This window comes from Emydura macquarii, unplaced genomic scaffold (assembly GCF_026122565.2).
Source record: "Emydura macquarii macquarii isolate MOO-44397 ecotype Brisbane River unplaced genomic scaffold, CSIRO-AGI_Emac_v2 contig_2369, whole genome shotgun sequence".
NCBI lineage: Eukaryota > Metazoa > Chordata > Testudines > Chelidae > Emydura > Emydura macquarii.
The window spans coordinates 3,074,595-3,094,805 of record NW_027132506.1 but is presented as its reverse complement, the minus strand read 5'-3'; the positions used below and the strand labels follow the sequence as shown (position 1 = coordinate 3,094,805).

Here is a 20,211-nt window from a genome sequence, read left to right as displayed (position 1 = left end):
GGGGTAACAGCTCCCCCGTCACAGAGGCGTCAGGAGGATATGTCCTTAAGTGGCTGGGAGGCATTAAGGTCCTGCAGTGATGAGGGAGGGCACTGGGGCACAAAGAGCTCCCCACCTTGTGAGCTGCTGGGGCTACCCCCAACAGTATGGGCCACACTGGGGTTCCCACAGGCCACCCAGGAGTCTGAATTGGCTAGTCTGGGCTGCTGGCACTGAGGCCTCCCATGCCTGTTCTGGCTCCATTAGGGCTCTCTGCCAGTTTGGGTGGATTAGGGCTATGGAGCTGTCTAAGGCTGATGGGGTGAGGAACCGCTGGGCTGGACCTGGGCACACTAAGCACAGGGGCCAGTGCTGTGCACTGGGCCATGCATTTCTGGAGATGCGACCTTACTGGGGGTCGTGGCGCACCTGCACGTAAGTCAGCCTCCATGCACAGGCCGCCAGTCCCTTGCCAGTGCACCCCGGGGTGCTTGGGAAGTGTGCAGGGAAGGGAGCAGGCCTGCAGCTGGAGCTGGGCCTGGTGTGACAACCATCCCCAGCAACTAAGGTGCTGTCCCCATAAGAGCCATTGCGCATGCAGGCTCTCTCTGGTGGGGCTGTGGCTGGAAGCGTGAGACTCCAAGCCCCCATACTCCCACGTTACAAAGCCTGGAGCTGCTCACTTGGGCCTGTCTAGCCGGGCAGTCACTGCGCGGCAAGCCAGGGTGTAAATGGAGGGCGCTTGCCCTGACTGTCTGGCTGAACCTGCTGCGCTGCATTGGAAGTTCCCCTGGGCACGCTGGTGTACCGCTGCTCCAGCCCACTCTGTGGCGGCAGTGCGCTAGGGCGCTCTTAGTGCCGCATAGCAGGCTGGAGTGCTGCAGTTACATCCCGCCTTGCCTCGCGGCATCACTTGCATGGACATGCTCCTAGTCCCGCACGTGTCCCAGGGTGTGTGTTAGTGTGACAAGGAGAAAGCTGTGGAACGTACAGACTCCAGAAACGCCCAGTTAAGTGCTGCCTCTCCCCAGCTGTAACTCCACCCTGCAGGGATGGGATATCTCCAGATAGCGCCAACTCAAGGCTGCTCTTCACACTGCCCAGCGGCACCCTTGCTATGGCCTGTGAAGCGGCCCGGAGAGGGCAGTCACAGCTGCTGGCCGGGAGAGATCGCACGGACACCTCCAGCCGTCTCCCCTTGTTTCGAGAGCTGGCTGAAATCTCCCAAAATTTGATAAAAAAAGGGGAAAAAAATGAACAAGTTTTTGGGAGCTATTTGCATTTGGCAACCAACTGCCTTGCTGCCAGATGCACAATCACAGAGAGGCCAGCCCGGCCTTAGCGGTTGTGTTTCCGGCACGGTAGGCGAAGGGTTCCTCACGGAGGTACGGCTGTGGGAGCAGCGCCTAGGCTGGGTATGTTCTACACTGGAAATCTGCCTGCTTCCCCTTGTCACACTAACACTCTCTGGGGGCGTGTGGGCAGACTCCCGGCTTTCTAACACGCCAGTCTGGGGTTCTGGACGCCCCCCTGGACTCCCGCCGAGGGGATGAGGAGCAGGTGGCCTGTTGTGAAGCAGCCACCTTGAGGGAGTTACGGTAATAAATGGATAACCTAGCGCCCATGCAGGAAGGGGGGACGCTGGAGCAAAAGAAACCAAAGTCTGTGCAGGCCTCGCAGAGTGTGCACCTCCCAAAGAGCCTAGGGCAGGCAGGGGACCAGAGAGGGCAGTGAGGGAAACAAGAGGGGTTTTTAGCTAGGAGTCCTCCTGCCCCTTAGCTACAGGGAGTAGCCTTTAGTGAGCTGTATGACACATGCCAGTGGGGACACTTTTACCTGTAGAAGAGTTTCCCATCATAAACCTCCCTCCTCATCAGGTCTCGACTCAAGCTTCCACCTGAGGGTGGCAGAGGTGAGCTGTCATGACCTACTTGTAGGCTTGGGAGGAATTTGATTTATATAGTTCCCTACACACACAAGCCCATCCATGGTCACAGACATTTACAGATTGGCAACATAAGAAAATGCTGCTTGAAACTTAGTGTTTGACGTAAGGCTATTGACTTCATGTATTCCGACATACGAGGCTAACAGTGTGTTTTAATGGGTATAAAGCTTTAACATTTTGCACTTCAGTGTCTATTGTCACTAAATAAATGTCTGGTACCCAGAACAGTGAACATTTGAACAGAGAAAAACAAAAAATGCTTCAACTCCATAATTTTGAGCAACTGAAAATTTAAATTGATTAAAAAAAGATTAAAAAGATTATCCACTGAAATTTTTATATCTATCAAATTACGCCAAGCCTAACCATAGAGAAAGGGAAATTCCTGGTGTCTCATAATTCACTTCCAGCTGGAGATGAAATAGTGAAACTTTTAGAAACATAAAGCTGTTAGGCCATTTTAAAAGGTTATTGGTACTCCTTGTCAGTTCTCTGCAGCTTGACTCCTAGAAACTAAGGGTTTACATTTGGAAGGGTAGAAAAATCAGGTTCAAGGGAATATTTTCACGCTCTCTAACACATTTGGGAACAGTATTTCAGTAACATACGTGGCATATGCAGAAGGGGTAAAGATTTCACCAGCTCATTGAGATAACCAGCTTGACACCTGTCCCGAAAGCTTTAATGCACTATGATGGAATATACACAGAGGCATATTCTGACCCGGAGGGTACGTTGAATTTGTAAAACAGACCTAACCCCCCTCAACCAGATTGTGGATTAAAGAGAAGTAATGCTGAGACGGTGGGGAAAGCCAGGAGGAAGAGATCCTTCCTTGCAGAAGTATATCTGTCTGACTGGCATAAACACAGCCCAGCCCACCCAAGATAGAATCGATCTGCATCGCCAGGAAGACAGGATACCTGCAAAGCACCGACTGGGGTGCGACACCTCAACGTCCTTTGCTGCTGCCAAGTGCCCCCATTTCCCCAAATATTCATGATCAGCAGGTAGGGAAGGAAAACCAGGAAAAGCAAGTTTTTAGCACCAGCTTCCTTGGCGGTTTGCTTGTGTCATTTTCCACAGAGCATCTGTTCCATAGATGCAGCTGGTAAGAACTAGAGTCCTGTAAAGAACAGATGTCTTTGCTTGGTGGGATTGACTGTGATGACTTTACTACTCTATTTTCACTCAATGCTGAGAGCTGGGCAGAGCCTGGGGGGAAGGCTCTGAGGAAGCAACACTTTCAGTTCTGCTTTTGTCAGAAGCAGAGTTTTCACCCTGGTGACAGTTCCATAAGCAGGAGGCAGGCAGCTGCATAAAAAGGGACCCCGCCCTCCTCCATTTAACAACTTCCTTGGTTGATGTGGAGAGTGAGAGGAGTGAGCCAACAGAGGCAACCTAGGCAGGGCTCAAAACAAGCCTTTAGCCTGCCAGCTGACCCACTGAACGTGGCCCAGTCAGGGCTAACTCAGGACTCTTCTCAGACTGAAGCAGGGCCGTGAAATGATCCCCTTGACCATCAGCCACTGCTCAGCACTGTGCACACACAGAAAAGCCCCCTCCCCCCCCCACTCACATCAACTCACTGGAGAGCAGAACGACACACGCACCGTGCGAGCAGCAGCTCTGGGCTCACCTTTGTACTCCGGTGTGAACTCCTTCATTTCCGGGGGCAGGGACTCGTAGAAGCGCTGTTCTCTGGTGATGAGGGGCTTGCAGACAGTGTGGTCGTCGTAGCGCATCATGCTGCTGTGGCCGCCCACCTGGTGAATGAAAGGCTCCAGCAGGACCCCCCGCTCTCCGGCGGGACTGGCAGTCTTGCCGTACTTGCCCACTTCCATGGTTTGACAAACACACATTGCGTTCGGCACCAGTTGCACGCTCGGGGCATGGGGAGCGCCGCATGGGCTGGGGGGGGGCAACTTCACGAGGGGCAGCCAGGCACGGCTGGGAAATCCCAGGAATTAGCTTTGTTCTGATCTGGAAAACAATGGAAAATCCTATGAGAAAGGAGCTGTTCTCACCCCAGTCTCCCCAGGAACTTTTACCACACAGAATCCAACAAGTTTTCTACCAAGGAAGCGAAGGGGATCTGTCAACCATAACCTGTAGCCTGCCCGTACGGGAGGGGATGCACACGCTCACTACTCGATGTTCTGACCACAATGTCCGGCTCCTCCACCCCACCACCACCTCCTATGTCCTGCAGGCACTCAGATCCTTTAAGGCCGGCAGGATTTTCCCACAGGGGTTTGTCAAGGGCTGACTGGAAGAGATCTAATATTTAGATTCCACCTTTCCATGTGCTAATTGATCTTGCCATTAATAAAGTGACATCACAATGCAGCACCATTCTGAGCGGGACCCCAACCTCCAGCCTACCCTTCCCCCCAATGTTCAGCATTCAGAGCAGCACAGGTACAGAGAAAAGTCCTATAGGGCTTCAAATCCTGCCTCTTCTGTCTCCACATTTCTAGGATCCAACTTTATCTTTGACAAAGCCGCCATCCTTCTAGATAGTCTTCATCAGGACTCCTGCAACCTCCTCCATCTGCCCTCCTGATGCCATGCTCCGCCACACAAAACATGGCCCCCAACACCATTTACCTACCTACCTCTACCTACATCACCCCCCTTCGTATCTCTCCACTGGCTCCCCCAGCTCCACTAATCACCATCTTCAAGCTCCTTGGCCTTAGCTTCAAGGTCTGGCCCAACCACAGCCCTCCCTATTCATCCAGCCCCCTCACTGGCTTCCCCCTCCACCACCCGTCTGCCACACCAGCTGGCCAATGCTGAGCTTCTTGTTTGCCTCACTCCCCAGCCCCTGTGCTTCCTCTGTCCCTATGGACACCACCACCACCACCACCCTCACAGTCACTCAGGCCTGTAATCTGAGCGGGCCCTCTTTGAGTTGGCCCTACCTCTTGACCCACACATTCAGGCCATGGCCAAATCCTGCCATGTAAGAAAAAGCAGCATCTGTAAAATCCTGCCCTTCCTCTTCACCAACACAGCTAAAATCTCACTCAAGCCTTCAATGTCCCTCAGCATGGCTGCTGCAGCCTCCTCCTCGCTCGCCCCGAATATGGCACCTTGCCCGCTTGCCACGCTGACCACCTCAAGTCCAAGGTCCTCCCCAGGCTCTCCACCCTCCTCCAAAAAAATTGGAAGTTAGAGACAGGAAACCCATGGCCCTTCCTAACCTAGCCTCAGTGATCTCAGCCAGTGGTACAGGTTAGAGCCTGGACTCTAGTTCAACTCAGGCTGGAACCACTCACCTTTCAGTGAGGATGCAGGCCAATTTCCCCCAAAGGACAGACAAGTTCTCCCGCAACTGATACAACTGCCTGGGAAAGACTCCTAAAGCATCTCAGCACAAAGAACTATGGGCTCTGCCCCCAGAGACGCAGAGCCAGTGAGGGCACAGTAACGTGGTTAGGGCTCTGCTGTAGGGATGCTCAAACCTGGACTAGCCTAAGCAGGGAGCTCAGACCGGTTAACTGTGGTGTTTCTTGGAAGTGGGTCGGGGGATTGACCCACGCAGGAAAGGGAAGTAGAATCCTTTTAATGTTTCCATGCCTTGCCTTTTCACTGACTCAGTTTTTGGACACACACGGGTTGGTGATATTGTTTCCCTACAAATTTAACATGACAAAAACTCCTCTTATCTGTGAGTAATGGGGAAAGGCTGCCACTGCCCGCTCTGAACTGCAGAGTGTAACGGCACGTTATTCCCAAATGATCACCCTGCATCCACATGGATACAGTACCAAGTTCTGTTTCTATGGGCAGATGGGTTACCGAAGCCAGACGTGTGCTTGTGTATGAGAGCCAAACTTATGTCAAGGAGGCCACGAGTCCACACTGACCCTTTGGAGCAGATCCTTTGGCCAGCCACTCCCTCTGTGCCCCTCAACCTGTGCAAGAAGAGCAGAAGCTGCCTGACAGTCCCCTTCTGTTGGGGAGTCTCCAGTGGGTGCAGAGACCGTGTATTCAGCTCTTATGCCTTCCTGCCCACTGCCTCTCTTAGCACTGTGATGGGGGGAGGACAAGGGCATATTGGAGGGGATGCGTCTGGTGCCCTCCAGCTATCCCCCAAACTGGCAAGTGATCTCTTGGGGACCACAGACAGCTAGTGTGAGAGCCTGGGCTGAGAATGAGGTTGTCAGTTCCCCACTCTCCTGGGCTGACCCAGGGGCTGATGGGGAGGTTCCCCTAGTCTCAGGCAGGATCAGCTGAGCTCCTGTCCCACTGGCTGAGGTTCCCACAGCCCAGCAGGGAGGTAACAACAGAACAGCCACAGTTACTTTCACCTCTTCCGCAATGCAGCAGGCAGCCAGCAGGCATGGGACAACAGCTGCTCAGAACATTCTGGCTCAGACCAAAGCTGCTCCCAAAGCAGTGCCCCCCAATGATGGAGGCTGTTCCAAACCCTTCACTGTAAACCGCACAGGGTGCAGCCCTGTACAGTCATCCTGAGGGCCACAGGTTGGGCACCCTGGCCCCGGGAACACAGAGATTAGGCTTTTTCTCAACTGGCCCCAAGATGTCTCTGTTGCAGCATGTATTTGAAAGGGCCAGGAAGTAGCTCTAGGATGGTGCTATAACTGCTCTGTTCTTCCAGTCCAATCCACTCCACTGGCAAGCACAGCAGCTTAGAAGAAAGTGCAACTCAGCGAGCAGGGGTTCCTGGACTTGTTCAGATGATGGCAACATATGAAGAGAGAGAGCACCATGGACACCGCTCCCACCCCTTTGCCAACATTACATTAAGGGCCGTAAGCTGGGGGAAGGAGAAGGCAGCAGCCACAGCTCTGTTTGCAAGAGATGCAAGTATCCTGCTAAGCACACCCTTACTGCTTAGGCCTGCCGGTTTCCACAAAGCAAGCAGCAGAATCTGATCAGATATGCACATGAATAAAGGTACCAGCTCTTTGTCAACATGTGCCCAGCAGATTTTCCTCCAAGCTGATTCTATCAGAGCCCAGGTCTTCCAGCATCAGCCTCAGGTCTTAAAAGAGAGGTGAGAATGTGCTGTGCACACAAGCTAGGCAGCTCAGGGGAGAGAAGATCTGGGGAGGCCACTCCGGGTAGCTTCCCACTTTTGTCTTCTCTTCAAAGTTTACCAAAAAAAATCTCCATTGGATACAGGTTATTTTTAAACTACTCAAAACACAGTTCCCAGATCCAAGCTACTCAGGGAGGGTTAGGGTGAGATTTTTTTTTCCCCCCACAAGTGACATGGTGCAAGGAAGCAATACAGGGAAGGACACACTCCTTCAATGCGCATCACTCAAGATGACTGTGGGATAAAGTCACTGGCAGAACCCTGGCTGTGCCCATATACATGTGGAGTAGACATGAACGCAATCTCAACAAAGATTCTGCTCAAAGACTGTGAACCTGGAAGTGACCTCCAGCCCATCCTCCATCCTGACCCATAAGCACATGGATGGCTTCTTCATCTCCTGGTTTAATGATGTGGTTAGACTTTCCTGTGTTGAGGAAGAGAGGTTATATCCTTTCCTTTCCCTCTGTGTTGCAGCTACTGGCATGAGTCAGCTTTGCCAAAGGATAGCATTTGATGGCATTGTTGGTGCTTTTGAATCAGGGTACAAGAGGGACCAAGAAACACGTAGCACTTAAGACTGAGAACAGCAAAAGCACCGATTAAAATTTCTCCAGTCCACACAGGCTGCAGATACTATGGTGATGGATACTCTCAAACTATCACGGACAGATCCAAACATGACCCATGTGATCAGACAGTGGAACAGTGGTGCACAAAATGCAATTCTGCAAGTTAAATGCTACCTAGGAGGGTTAAAAAACTGCAGGCCAGAGCCACCTTCTCCTTTAGTACAGGTAGTTGCAAGGGAAGTTAGACCCTCGGGTTTCTGGGCCACTGGAGTTCCCCTATAGTAGAGTTTAGCTCAAGACTGCCTGACTTCCCCTGAAATCAGATAATCCCATGCCTCCATGACCACAGCTGCCCTCATAAAATAATGATCTCTGCAAGTGGCAGGCACAAGCAAGGCAACCCAGTTAAGGCAAGGCTGAAGTTGGAGAAGGGGATGGGGAAGAAATGACACCCAACCAGGCCTTTAGTCTTTAACCCATTCATCACTTGCCCTTCATCATACTTGTGTGCCACCATCAAGTGACAAGACAATGAACTCAATGGAACATCACGGCACTCCTGGAGCTGTCAGCTGCACAGTTTTGCTTCGACAGGGACATTCAATACAGCTAAAGGGGTATATGGAAATGCCCTGGCTATTTGGTACGTTTCATCTTAAAAAGGAGGGCGGGAGAAGAATGAGGAATTCAAACAAAAAAGACAGAGGCCAAACAGACTACTTGGCTGACAGAGTCTATTTTTTGTCACAGTCAAGGATATTGTATTGTATTATAAGCATGAAAATCCTTACACTTTGTAGATTATTCAGATCTATACTAGGTGGGTAGGGGAGCAGCTGAGGGCTCATGAACCACTGCTAATGAAGTGACAGCTGAGGTAGACAACACCAGCTACAGAGCATGCATAGGCTTTGTCTACATAAATGGAAACCAGTTTAGCTAAATGGTGCAGATCCCCATGTGGACACTGGTTTTGGCTTAACCTATACGTGGCTTATTTTGGTTTAGCCTATACGTGTTCCTAATTTACTTCAGTTAAACCCTAATAAACCTAGTTTAAACCAAAATCAGTGTCCACACAGCCTTTGGCACCAAATTAACTAGATCAGTTTTTAAAAATAAATAAATAAATCACACCTTCAGTTAAATCTAAAGCCCTCAGAAAGTGTGTTAAGTGATCTCATCTAGTGAGTAAGAGCAGTTTGCAACAGAGACAGACAGAAACATGATGATTTCACAGTCTGGAAAATACTTCCCCTCCGAGATCAGGAGCACATGTACTCGACGAAGCAGCTTGCTGGGGTTCCAGCACCCTGCAGAACTTTAGAGGTTTGCACCGGCATTTTCACTGACTAGTTATTACACAAATGCACACTCCATCTCTGGCCTCAGCAACTCTTTCTGCCTCTTCCAAGTATTCAGGCAGGGAACCCCCTCCTTCTCCAGCTAGAAGCTATACACTGATTTATAACAAGCACTCCCACTAGCAAGTGTTCTTACACATCTTCCAAGGAAGCAGGTTTGAAGTGATTCTGGGGATTTGACGGTCCAGCCACCAGTCTCTCACCTCCCAGATACAGAATTCTGACAAATCTGGCCTACCTGTTCCCCTTCAGACAAACATTTCCTTCTGTTTTGTATTCTCCGACAGAGAAGACCACGAAGCTGACATCAGTAAAACTGGACATCCCTTGTGACAGGGTGGAAAGGAGCCCATGAAATGCTTTTCTCGGTGTGATCTTACTAGGCCAGGGACATGGCAGAAGTCACTTATGCTATGAGTAACTCACGGTGCAGCTCGAGTTGTGCCATCAGTCCCTCCTTGAGCAACTACTGATCAGGAGTAGCTAGCTTTCCAGCTCACTCTAAGCTATTTTCATTACTTAGTCTCCTAGAAAATGCACCAAGGGCAATGCCACAGATCCTGCAGGGCATCTACTGACGTTAAGCTAATCGGCTTTGACTAGGCATCTCTGAAATCTGCATTACTACTAAGTCTGCTTCAACCTCTTCCAAGACCTCAGTGTATCTGAAGGATAACAGTTATAGCTGCAGCCATAAAGCAGAAGGCACAGCTTACTGTGAACCATGTTTGCCTTGAACACAGGCAGTCAGCGCTCAGAGAAACAACTGGCACTTCTGCAGTATGAATTGGATGACTAATCCCAGCTACCAGGCAGAACCCTCGTCCAAGCTCAGTAGGAGATGCCTATATTGGAAACACTCTGAACATAAATGTCATCCATACAGGGTTACCCTGTTCTACAAAGTCTATGGCAACTAACACATAGCAGTGGTGAATGCATTCTGTGTGGTAAGATCGACAGAACTCCTGAGTACAGAAGACACAAGACACTAGGAGGGCAGGTCAGAAAATTAGCATTGTTTATTCAGCCAGCATTGCATATTACAGAACAAAGAGCTTTTAGTTAATTGAAGACAGACCTCATTTTAAGAAGGAAACCACAGGAGTTGAGCCAGGCAGTGATGTGCGTCACTAATGCCTCCTGAAAAGATTCCAAGCCTACAAATCTGATTCTAGTGCTACTTACTAACCATGATCTCCCCAGAACGATCTGGTTATTAAACACAGCCAAGGAGAGAGAAATTCTTAAACTTTCTTGTGCCAAGCAGATTAACTACAAACTAATGCCGAGATGGAACCCCAAAAGAAGTTGCTCTCTGTGCACTATACTGACTCCCATGTGCTGGATAATATGGTAAATAGAGCCCTGCAAATCTGCGGATATCCGCTTTATATCCGTGCACCATGTTTGCAGATCACGGATGGATGCAGACCTAAATTTTATATTTAGAGATCTGCAAAGCTGCAGATATTCGCGGCTCACGTTTGTGGATCACAGATCGGATGCGGATACAAATTTTATATCCACACGGGGCTCTACTGGTAAACACAGGGGTGGCAATTGAGATTTAAAGAGATCTGCTCAGGAAAGAGTCTATCTGACACAGAGAAGCCCAGTGTAACGGACTTTCTTCCACTGTGCATGCTTTATATGGCAGGTACGTCAACACCAGCAGAACAGGTATAGGATATAATACTTACTAGAAATACAGAGTGTGGAAAAACTATCTAACATCCTAGTTCTGCCACGCAAGAAAGCCTTAGGAGCAGCAAGGGCAAACTATTTAACCTCAATCCTGTAGCACTGTGCGGGAAATGGTAATGTAAAGATCATTTAAACATGCATTCTAGGACTGGGTGTCAACCTTTGCCCAACCAAGAGCTGCGCTGCTAACTGGCCAGGCGCTAGAGGTTCACTGTTCATTTGCATAAGCTAGAGCAAATTGTGGCTACCTTCATATTTAAATGTAGGTGCACTTCTCACAGATACAGCGCATCCACCATGCACTGCTCAGATGAAGATGGGTGTCATATATGAGTCTCCCAGGAAGCATCTTCAAACCAGAGAGAAGGAGACCACGGAGCTGAGTGCATCTGGCCCATATATCCACCACTCAGACAGCTCACCTTGGGGGGGGACAGAAGTATTTTGAAGAGCTACAGAATGATGACTCTGCAGTATGTTTCTCTGGCTTTGAAGCACCTTACAAAAACTAATCCACCCTGAGCACCCCGTGGGATACTATCTCCACTGTGCTAATGGATGTGTCCAAGGTCACACGAGTCAGTTGCAGAGCCAGGACTACAGGTCCAGAAGTCCCAGCTCAGTCGAAGCCCACTCTCAACCTTGTCTAGTTCCGTGAAAAGTCCTCCATTACAGAGGGAGTGATTTAGCAAGCAAGCCTGGGATTCATGTCATCTCCAGCTGCCGGAGAGGCAGCTTGAGAGGCGTATAACCACCAGCAACTCTGGACGGCCACAAGAGCAAAGTGAGTTAGGAGTTAAACAATGCAAGAACTGGGATCCAAAATGACAGGCTGGGTTAAAAGACCTCCAGTAGGTTTGACACATACAAAAAGTTTTGGGAAAAGAACAGTGTTGGAAATGCCAGACTGAAGAATGCCAGAGATTTAACTAAGCCCATTGTGCATGTGCATTCTGATACCATCTTGCCTGATCGTTGCTCAGGAGACTGTGGCACAAGTCACGCACACGCCCCAGCTCTCGCCAGTCCCGTCTCATGCCTTTAACATAAGAGAACCTCCTTTCCTTTCTTACCGCCTGCAGCCTCCTCTGTGCACCTGATAAGGTGGGGTCTTTTAGAAAACAGAGTAGGTGATCAAGCAAGTCAAAGCCATATATGTATATGTGCAAGTGGTCCAAATTAAGGTTACACAAGTATCCTTAATTCTAGCATCTTCTAACTTCTGACTGCTTGACTGAGCACCTAATGTGTTATTGTAATTTTCTAGCTTTTTAAAACTGAAAAAAATCCATCATGTGAAACAACCCAAACCCTACATTGGACATCCAGCCACTGGATCTTTCTGCCTTTGTCCAGTAGGTTAAAGACCCCTCTGATATCAATATTTCTTCCCCACGTAGGTACACACAGGCCATAAAAGTCTCCCCTCACCAGTCCACAGAACCCTTCTGGATGGCTAACAAATTTGAGCTTCTTCACTCTCATGATAAGGCAAGTTTCCCAGACTGAATAATTCTTAGAGCTCTCTTCTGGAAGATTTGCTTCAGATAAACAAGTCACTGGGCTCAGTGCAGAGGTGGCTGGGGAAATGCAATGGCATGTGGTACAGAGAGGGTTAGAGTGGACGATCCAATGGTGCCTTCTGGCTTTCGACTCTATGACTCTGTTCTGAACCCGTTCCAATTTCCTTCCATGTCCCTTTCAAAGTGCGGACACCACCGTATCCAGCAGTGGTCTCACTAACGCCACCTCCCTTCTCCTGCTTAACATTCCCCTGATCCAAGGATCACATTAGTCCTCTTAGCCATAGCTCTGAGTTAAGGGGTTCCCCATACACCCCCCAGACCAAGGATTGTTTTTGCTATGTATCCACAGTGCCCAGCCTCAATGGGGCACCAGTCCCCACGGCGATAAATATTTACTCCTATTATTTCCCCATTCCTGGCAGGGAAAGGTACTAGTAAGGGACACCAAGCAGAATATTGATCAAAGGCCAGCCAGCAGGGTTCGGGGTAGTTTTCCCTTACATGTGATTGAGTCACCCTGCACACACGCAGCTGTCCTCTAGTGTTATGCCACTATGAGCCCGCAAAAGGTACCAAGGGTGTGGACGCTACTTCCTCTTCCTGTAGCACTCAGACGTACCACATTAGTCTGCTCCCTCACCTTTCCTTACAGCTCTCTCAGCTGGCCCTTCTACTCCTGCGCTGTTACTGGCCATTCAGACGTGCCATTTCCTCAAGGAAATATTTTCACAGCATTTTCCGTATTACTGACAGCTGCAGTGGAAAATTACAAATGTCCTAAACCCCAAGCTATCGATTGCACTCCTCCCTTCATCCAGCACACACACAAGACAAATCCCTGCTGTACTGTCCTCCAGAATCAGCAGTATAAGTGCAAGCTCATGCTAGGCTGGTTTATAAACCTCCTTGAACCAACAAGTAACATTTTGCATGACAAAGGCAGGGCATTCTCCAAGTTCTCTGGGCTGCTTTCTGGCCGCACAGCACCCAACTCCCAGGAGTCCTATTAGTTTCAGTGGGATTACATGCATCATAAAATGTAACTACTCAACATGAAAAAAGGGGACAGAATCAGGCCCTTCATGTTTAGTTAACTCCCCATCTCTGCTATCCCTATGGCATCAATAGACAAGCTTTGTATGAAAAGGCAACACGGACAAGCTGCTCTCAGTTCCCTCCACCCTATATCTACCTTTTTTTTTTTTTTTTTTTGTTACTGGATTTACTCCATTTTTATCAATCCATCCTTCCCCTCCAGACCTCTGCAGTCAGCCTAGATGCAATGGTTTCCTATACTCAACTACAACTCGTTCCTTGAAAGTGACATAATCGTAACCAAAACTGAATGGAGTGGAAATGGTAACAAAATTAGGGATAACACAGCTAGGTCCAACTTAATATAAGGTTAAAGAAGAAATATAAAAATGTCATGTGTAAGGGAGCTCCAAGTTACAGCTGCTGTATGAACAACAGGTTTGAAGTGTTTACTTGTTCACTAAAATTGAAATCCTAACGTTGCATTAACAGAGTTTTTTGCATTTCATTTTCTCAATGAATAATGCTGTCCAGCAGAGGTGCACACATGTGCACCTTCACACAGTGCAAGACTGCTAGGTGGAAGTCACTGCAACATTCTTCATGTGCTCAGAACTGTTATTTGTAAACCCAATTTCTTCCTGCGTCAGAGGTATAAGCCCCCTCTCTTGAAGATTAAGGTCATGCCAAGTCTCAAGTTTGAAACAAGTATCTTTTTTTTCTTCCCTGAAGAAAAACTCGTTTTCCTTTTCAGAATAGCTGCGCTGGATCCTAGCCACATTTTAAATTCACCTTTAGCTTTAGTCTAAACAGGAGAAAATTTCAGCCTGGGAGGAGGAAAAGAATGCCTGAACACAGAAACACTTCACCCACAGCTCTAGCGTCACTAGCCTACTGCCACAAATCCCTTCCATTCTGAATCATTTGTACCATGGTAGTGCCCTAAAGGCCCCAGTCAGCACTGTGGCCTCCACAGAGGAAGGGCTCTTCCTAATTATTTTAAACAGTGCTGTGCGTCTCTTTCCTTTGTAATCTGTAGATAGTACAGCTTGCACTAGAGGCTGCCCTTGAAACTGTTCCAAGTAAGAAGTGGGAAGCCCAGACCTTGTCCTGATATCCTAATGGAGGTTCTAAGGCCAGTGTGCTGATAGTGGGCCCATTTCAATCCTGATCTTAATGGCTTATGGCTGGAATGTATTCCATTGATAACAGTGTACCAAAAAGCACAAGCAGAAGAGCTGCTAGCAAAGATGGACATTTCAAGAGGGTCACTGGCATGGGTGGAGCCCTAAAAAATTAAGTTCAAGTTAGACAGAGAGAATGAAGTGGTGGAGCAAGAGACTGCAAACCAGGAACTCTCAAATTCTACGCCTTCCTCCTGCTGACCCACTAGATGGCCAAGTCACAGCCAGAGTCAGTTTCCTCATCTGTGAAATGGGAGAACATCCTCCTCCTACTACTTTGATCTGTCTGTAGAGACCTCACAATTTTGTGTTTAATGCCTCAGTGCCGTTCTACAGGCTGTGACTGTTTGTGTTATGTGAACTATACATAAATATACTACCAGCAGGCAACATTCACAGCCTTCCAAACGTCAAGCAGTCCGTGTGCACACACGAGAGCAGGAACGTTGCCTTTCCTGAAAGCAGCATAAGCTTGCAGTTCTAAATGAGTCATTCTGAATGAAGGGGCAGTGTACTGGAAACTTCACCACCTCATGGTCTCTCAGTTTCTTCTACTCAGGAATAAGGCCTGCCAACAAATCAGAGGGCTTATTCCAAACTCAAATCTGTCATTTCTGCTTCTGCAAACTCTTGACATTAGGCAAGTTGCTAGTTCAAGCCTCAACAGCTGTCCCTGCAGCAAAACTGTGGGGCACCCAGGCTAAGCAGCCAGAGACTTTTCCCTGTTCCAAGGGGAGGGGAGGGTAGGATGCTTCTGCAGCAGTGGCTATCGAAGCTTATGCAGCTGCCAGTTCAATCCCCATCTCTTTCCCTCCCACGCTCACAGAGAAGAGAATCCAGCTCAACGACTGATGTTGTAGAGGCAGGGCTGCACCCCAAAACTCAAACGAAGGGGCCACCCAGCCAACATCTCCTCACTACCGAGAAGAGAAGCCCAGAAGGCTAGAAGTGTTGGTGCTTCTCTCCATCTCAGAAAATGAGGGCATGCAGCCGGCAATCCCATGCTATCACTTCAGGGGTGGGTCAGAAGTGTCCCACCACTGCCCCCTCCTCTGGGAGCAGGAGTCCCACTGCAATCCCTCTCCTCTAGTCACCACCAAAATAAATACCATCCACTGAGCGTACGTTTTGCCTTTAAAAGGCTAGACAGCTTGCTCCAGGACCTGGGTTCTCCCATAACCACACCAGCCCCCACTGCAGCCCAGGCAGGGGTCACTTGCCATCACTCCAGCCCTGGATTGTTCAGCCCACAGAGGCTCCTGCAATCCCTCAACAGTCATAGGAATTGTGAAGAGATCAGACTCAAAGCCAGGATAGGAGCTCTCACTCCAAGCAGCTCTGCAAGTGCAGTCAGCAAAGCCCGTGGCATCGCACACACGCAACATCCTTCCCCTCCCCTCCCCCCACATTTTCAGTTATGTATAGCAGGCCAGCCTTGCTTTGAACAGCGTCCCCTCCCCTCTGGGAAACTAGCATCTTCCCCCCCACGCAGGCCATGCGAGCACAGAACCCTTTCCTGCCACACAGGGCCCTTGGCAGGTTATTACCCTTTTGTACAACAGTAGAACACGACCCATGACTGACAGGAGCTGAAACAGAGTAAGAAAACACATGCCATGGATACTGAGGTGAAACGGGGTACTAGACACGCAGCACCAGAGGTGTCCGTGATGCACAACCGACATAAAGCCAAGGGACTCTGCCCTGAGGAGCTTAAAAGCTCAACAGGATATAATCAATGGGAAAGGAAGAACACACACAATTATTGACTGGGCTGTTTTCAAGCTGAGAGAAAGGCTAATGGAAAGCAAGCAACACAGACAGAACACGACACCTGACAAACCCTTTTAAGTTATAATCGCCTGAGAGACATGGACATGGACTTAAAAACAAAATTATTTTAGACCTGACAGTCTCTCTTACCCTGATTGATGTTAAATGAACATGTAACATTTTCCCTAACCAATTAAACAATATATATCAGTGTGTCCACACGTCTCCTCTGAGCGGCTCTGACTTATACCCCAATCTTCCACTGACATATGGAGTACCCCTCTGCCACACCCTACACCAGGGATGGAAGTGGCTAACACAGGAGACAACTCCTGCTATCTCCACCACTGAAAAGCTTCCCTGAATGATGAATTCTCCAGAGGCCAGCTTCAGAAAGAATCTAGCCATTTTGATGCAAAGTGGCCACAGCAGACTGGAAAATCCAGCAGTGTCCTTAACCCATATTTTTTCCCTGATCTTTAACAGAAAGTTTAATCAGAAGAAGGACAGTTAGCCTAAAACATGAAGACAGAAAGCTATCTGCAAAATCAAATGTTTTTTTCTGAGAATTATGAGAGTTTGCAAGATCAGGCGAAGTACTATATGTGTCTTCAATCACAAAATGTATGCCCTCTTTTCCCACTCCAAGTCCCTCCCATGACCCTTTCTCAAAGTATTCCACCCCTTCCTGCTGCGGTTCCTTTTCCCTCCTAGCTATTAGTGGGTACAAGCACTCCATGTTCTCTGCTTCATCCCAGCAACACCAGGTGGAAGCTGCCACCTGATGCAGCGACCAGGCCGTGTGCATTTTATCCCTCTGTTCTACAGATCACGGCACCCAGGAAAGCTCCAGGAGCATACCAGGTGGAAGTACGTTTCCTCACAGCTGTATGTCGCCCCGCTGGGGAGACTGGACCCCTCACAAGTGAAGATGTTCAGGAAACAGGGCTCTGGAAACGGAGTTTTCTAGCACCAGGATATGACTTCAGAAGCAGTGGGGAAGGAGATTCCAGCAAAGAGAGTGGTGGTCGGACAGAACAATTTGGAGGGGCACTCCTGCATACAGGTTGGGAGGACAGAGATTCCAGCCACCTGGAAATGGGATGGAAATGAGAGATGGATTCTTATAACTTGGACACGGGAGGAAGCGCAGTGGAGGGGGAAGAAGCTGGAGCATGAAAGCCCAGAGAGAGAGAGAAACCACTAAAAATATACAAGGAGGAAAACAAAGTGGCCTGGAACTACCAGTGGCAAATCTGAGCATAAGACTTCATGCAGATATTTTCCAACAAGAAGTAACCCAATGAGAAAGGGAAGGAACAGAACTTCCAGAGGTGGGAGCCAGCGTGGCGCCTGCCTCTCAGATGCACATCACCCCAGTATTGAGGTATCTAGCTAGAAGTGCCTCCATTACAGCAATGTCAACAGTGAGGCTCAATTTCAATGGTTTCATCCAGTATAGCTGGTCCTAGCCTACTTTTCAATTTCAACCCCAATTGCTTGGAACAAATGGGACACTGTCCCAACTTTAATATTTCAGAAGTGAACCCCAAAAGAGCCAGGGAGCCCTAATGTTCAAACAGTGCAGGATTTGGTATTCTCCTGCATAGCTTCTATGGTAAAGCTATGCCGTGGGGTAGAATAAGGACTCCAGGATGAGCACCCTGAACAGGCTAACAGCTGCATGTGAGTAATTACATCTTCATAGATGCCCAGCCTTCCCACGAGAGTTCTCCAAATCCTGCAAGGGTTTCAAATCAGGCTAACCACTATAATCCCTTGACGGCAAATCCAACACACTGACAGATTCCAACTCTATTTCAAACTCCTGGTATCAGCGCTTCTCAACAGGGCTCTGAAGAGATGGGCTTTGAAAACTTTGCATGAAAGCAATAATATTTTCTCCAGTTGCTTATCCCTTGATTTGTAACTCAGAGCAAACAGCTGCAAGGTTCAGCTAACAACAATTCCCATTCATTTTTTTAAAAAGTTAGCAGCAAAGGGGAATTGCAATAAGCGTGGTGTTCTTTTCTTTTCGTTGAACAACGTTCAAGTTATGTCTACTCTGTACTCCCTGGAACTGTATGGGTGAACAGAGAAAAGGTAGGATACAGCAGAAATTCAGAGGAAGTAAAATCCAGTTGAATAAAAATCCTTCCCTCTGTGACTGGTGAGTATTCTTAGCTTGCAAATTGTTCCAGGCAGGTGAACTCCTCAGGGCCCCACTCAAGCACAGGGGTTTGCAGGAGTGGAACAGCCTGCGGGATTGGTGCCTCTGTCTTTGTTTTGCTTTTACCTACTTAATGCAAATGTCAGATTAACAATTGGGGGGAAAGAGTCTTTGTGAAACACAGCTTAGTTAGGGACTGAGGAAACTCCCACTGCTGCTTGGCCCTACAAGGAAGCCTCCAGCAACAGCACGGAAAGCCAGGCTTGACATTCTTAATATGTCTAAGATGAAACAACAAACCCAATCCGAATGCTCTCAGGGCTCTGTCCAATGAAAAAAGGCACAACCACCCCCCTTGTTTTGCAGGACATGTGTAAAACCAGTAATTAGCCTTCCACCCAGAACATTTTCAATTCAACACAGTGCCTGCCACATTTCTAAAGTAGTTGGGAAATCCTATGCCAACACTGCTGGAAGGTTGTGCTGGCATTCTATACTTTTAGACCTATGGGTAGTTAATTTCGAAACTATGAAAATAACTGCTCTCGTTGGCCATTTTTAGAGTAGCTGCACAGCAAGTATACACTGAGTCTGGGAGCTTCAGGCTCAACTTCAAATGAGATGCAGAAGACACGAGGGTCAGATCTTGACGTTCTGGACTGAACATAGCTCTTATTTTTGCGTGCACAAACAGGCCTTTGGTGTTTCAAAAATCACTTTTGGTCTTGTGTATATACATTCTCAAAATGTGAAACCCCAGTTAAAGTATTTACTGAGGGACAACACTTGTACCAGCCAATCCACCTCTACACTGCTGGTCAATGCAGCTGAATTTAGAGCAAGGTATGTCATTTGTTTATCAGAAGTATTTGGTACACATCTGGAACATAGTGCTGAAGTACAGTTGGCCTTCTTCAGTGAAACAATAAATATCCCCTGAACAGGAGACAAGCTGACCTTGAAAATCTGTCTCATTTGGGCAACCCCTTGGGCTGGAGGGCCAGGTGAGGTCTCACTGAACCTTATCTTATAGACTACAGTATGAGGAAAGAGCTCTGGGGTCAGAGCTCTGATCCTGGACACCTTCCTTGCCGAGGTAAACACCTGCAGGAAGGCCACCTTCCCGGACAGCCAGAGTAGAGGGCATGACGCCATGGGTTGGGGGAGGGGCAGGTATTTCCCAGCTCGCCTACACTGGTGAGAGGCTGGGTAGAGTATCTCAGGACTGCTCCCGGCAGACAACAGCCACTTCCACTTAACCCAGTACACAGCCTGCATGGAGGGTTTCCTGCTACCCACTGGTACACACTGGGCTTGTTCTGAGCAGCTCGCTCTTCGCCTCTTGGCCACCAATCTATCACTCCCCGAGATGTTGGAGTCCAGCTCTGGGCACCACAGGTGACCGTGATCCTGGGAGCTGGAATCGCACTGGCTTGGGGGCTCCTGAGATTGGCGATTGAGGAATCCAGCAGCATGGTGAACCCATGGTGGCGTGGCCAGCCGGAACAATCGGGATGGCATCTGATTAGCCCTTCCTAGTTGAGCAGGACTTTATGCAGGAGGGGAGGGCAGGAGAGCGAATATAAAGGTCTCTGATCACTATGGATGAATGGTGTCGGCGAGCGCCCCTGCCCCTTGACCATGGAGGGAGCAGCACAGTGGACACTTCATGCTGCAGGCCGACATTCCCTCCCGATGGTTGTAGACACTCTTAGTAGGTGCAGCGACCCCTCATGGTGAGGAAGAGCAACCCCTTGACACGGTCTGCCTCGCCATTCCTCACCCCTGGAAGGTGATCACTCCCAGGTCCCAAGGACCAATAGGTTCCCTTCATAAACTGATGAATGGGGTTCTGCTGCCTGTCGGTGTGGTACCTGGT

The 20,211-nt window shown here is 48.8% G+C and overlaps 1 protein-coding gene across 4 annotated transcripts in view; it reads right to left on the bottom strand.

Annotated features, from left to right (window-relative positions):
* IP6K1 (inositol hexakisphosphate kinase 1) overlaps positions 1-20,211 on the bottom strand; it is a 57,037-nt gene that overhangs the window by 7,409 nt on the left and 29,417 nt on the right. For all 4 annotated transcript variants that reach the window (XM_067561249.1, XM_067561248.1, XM_067561247.1 and 1 more), the window contains one exon: positions 3,567-3,910. In XM_067561249.1, the coding sequence (XP_067417350.1) occupies positions 3,567-3,789 (223 nt within the window). In that variant the 5' untranslated portion in view covers positions 3,790-3,910. The remainder of the gene's footprint in view (positions 1-3,566; positions 3,911-20,211) is intronic.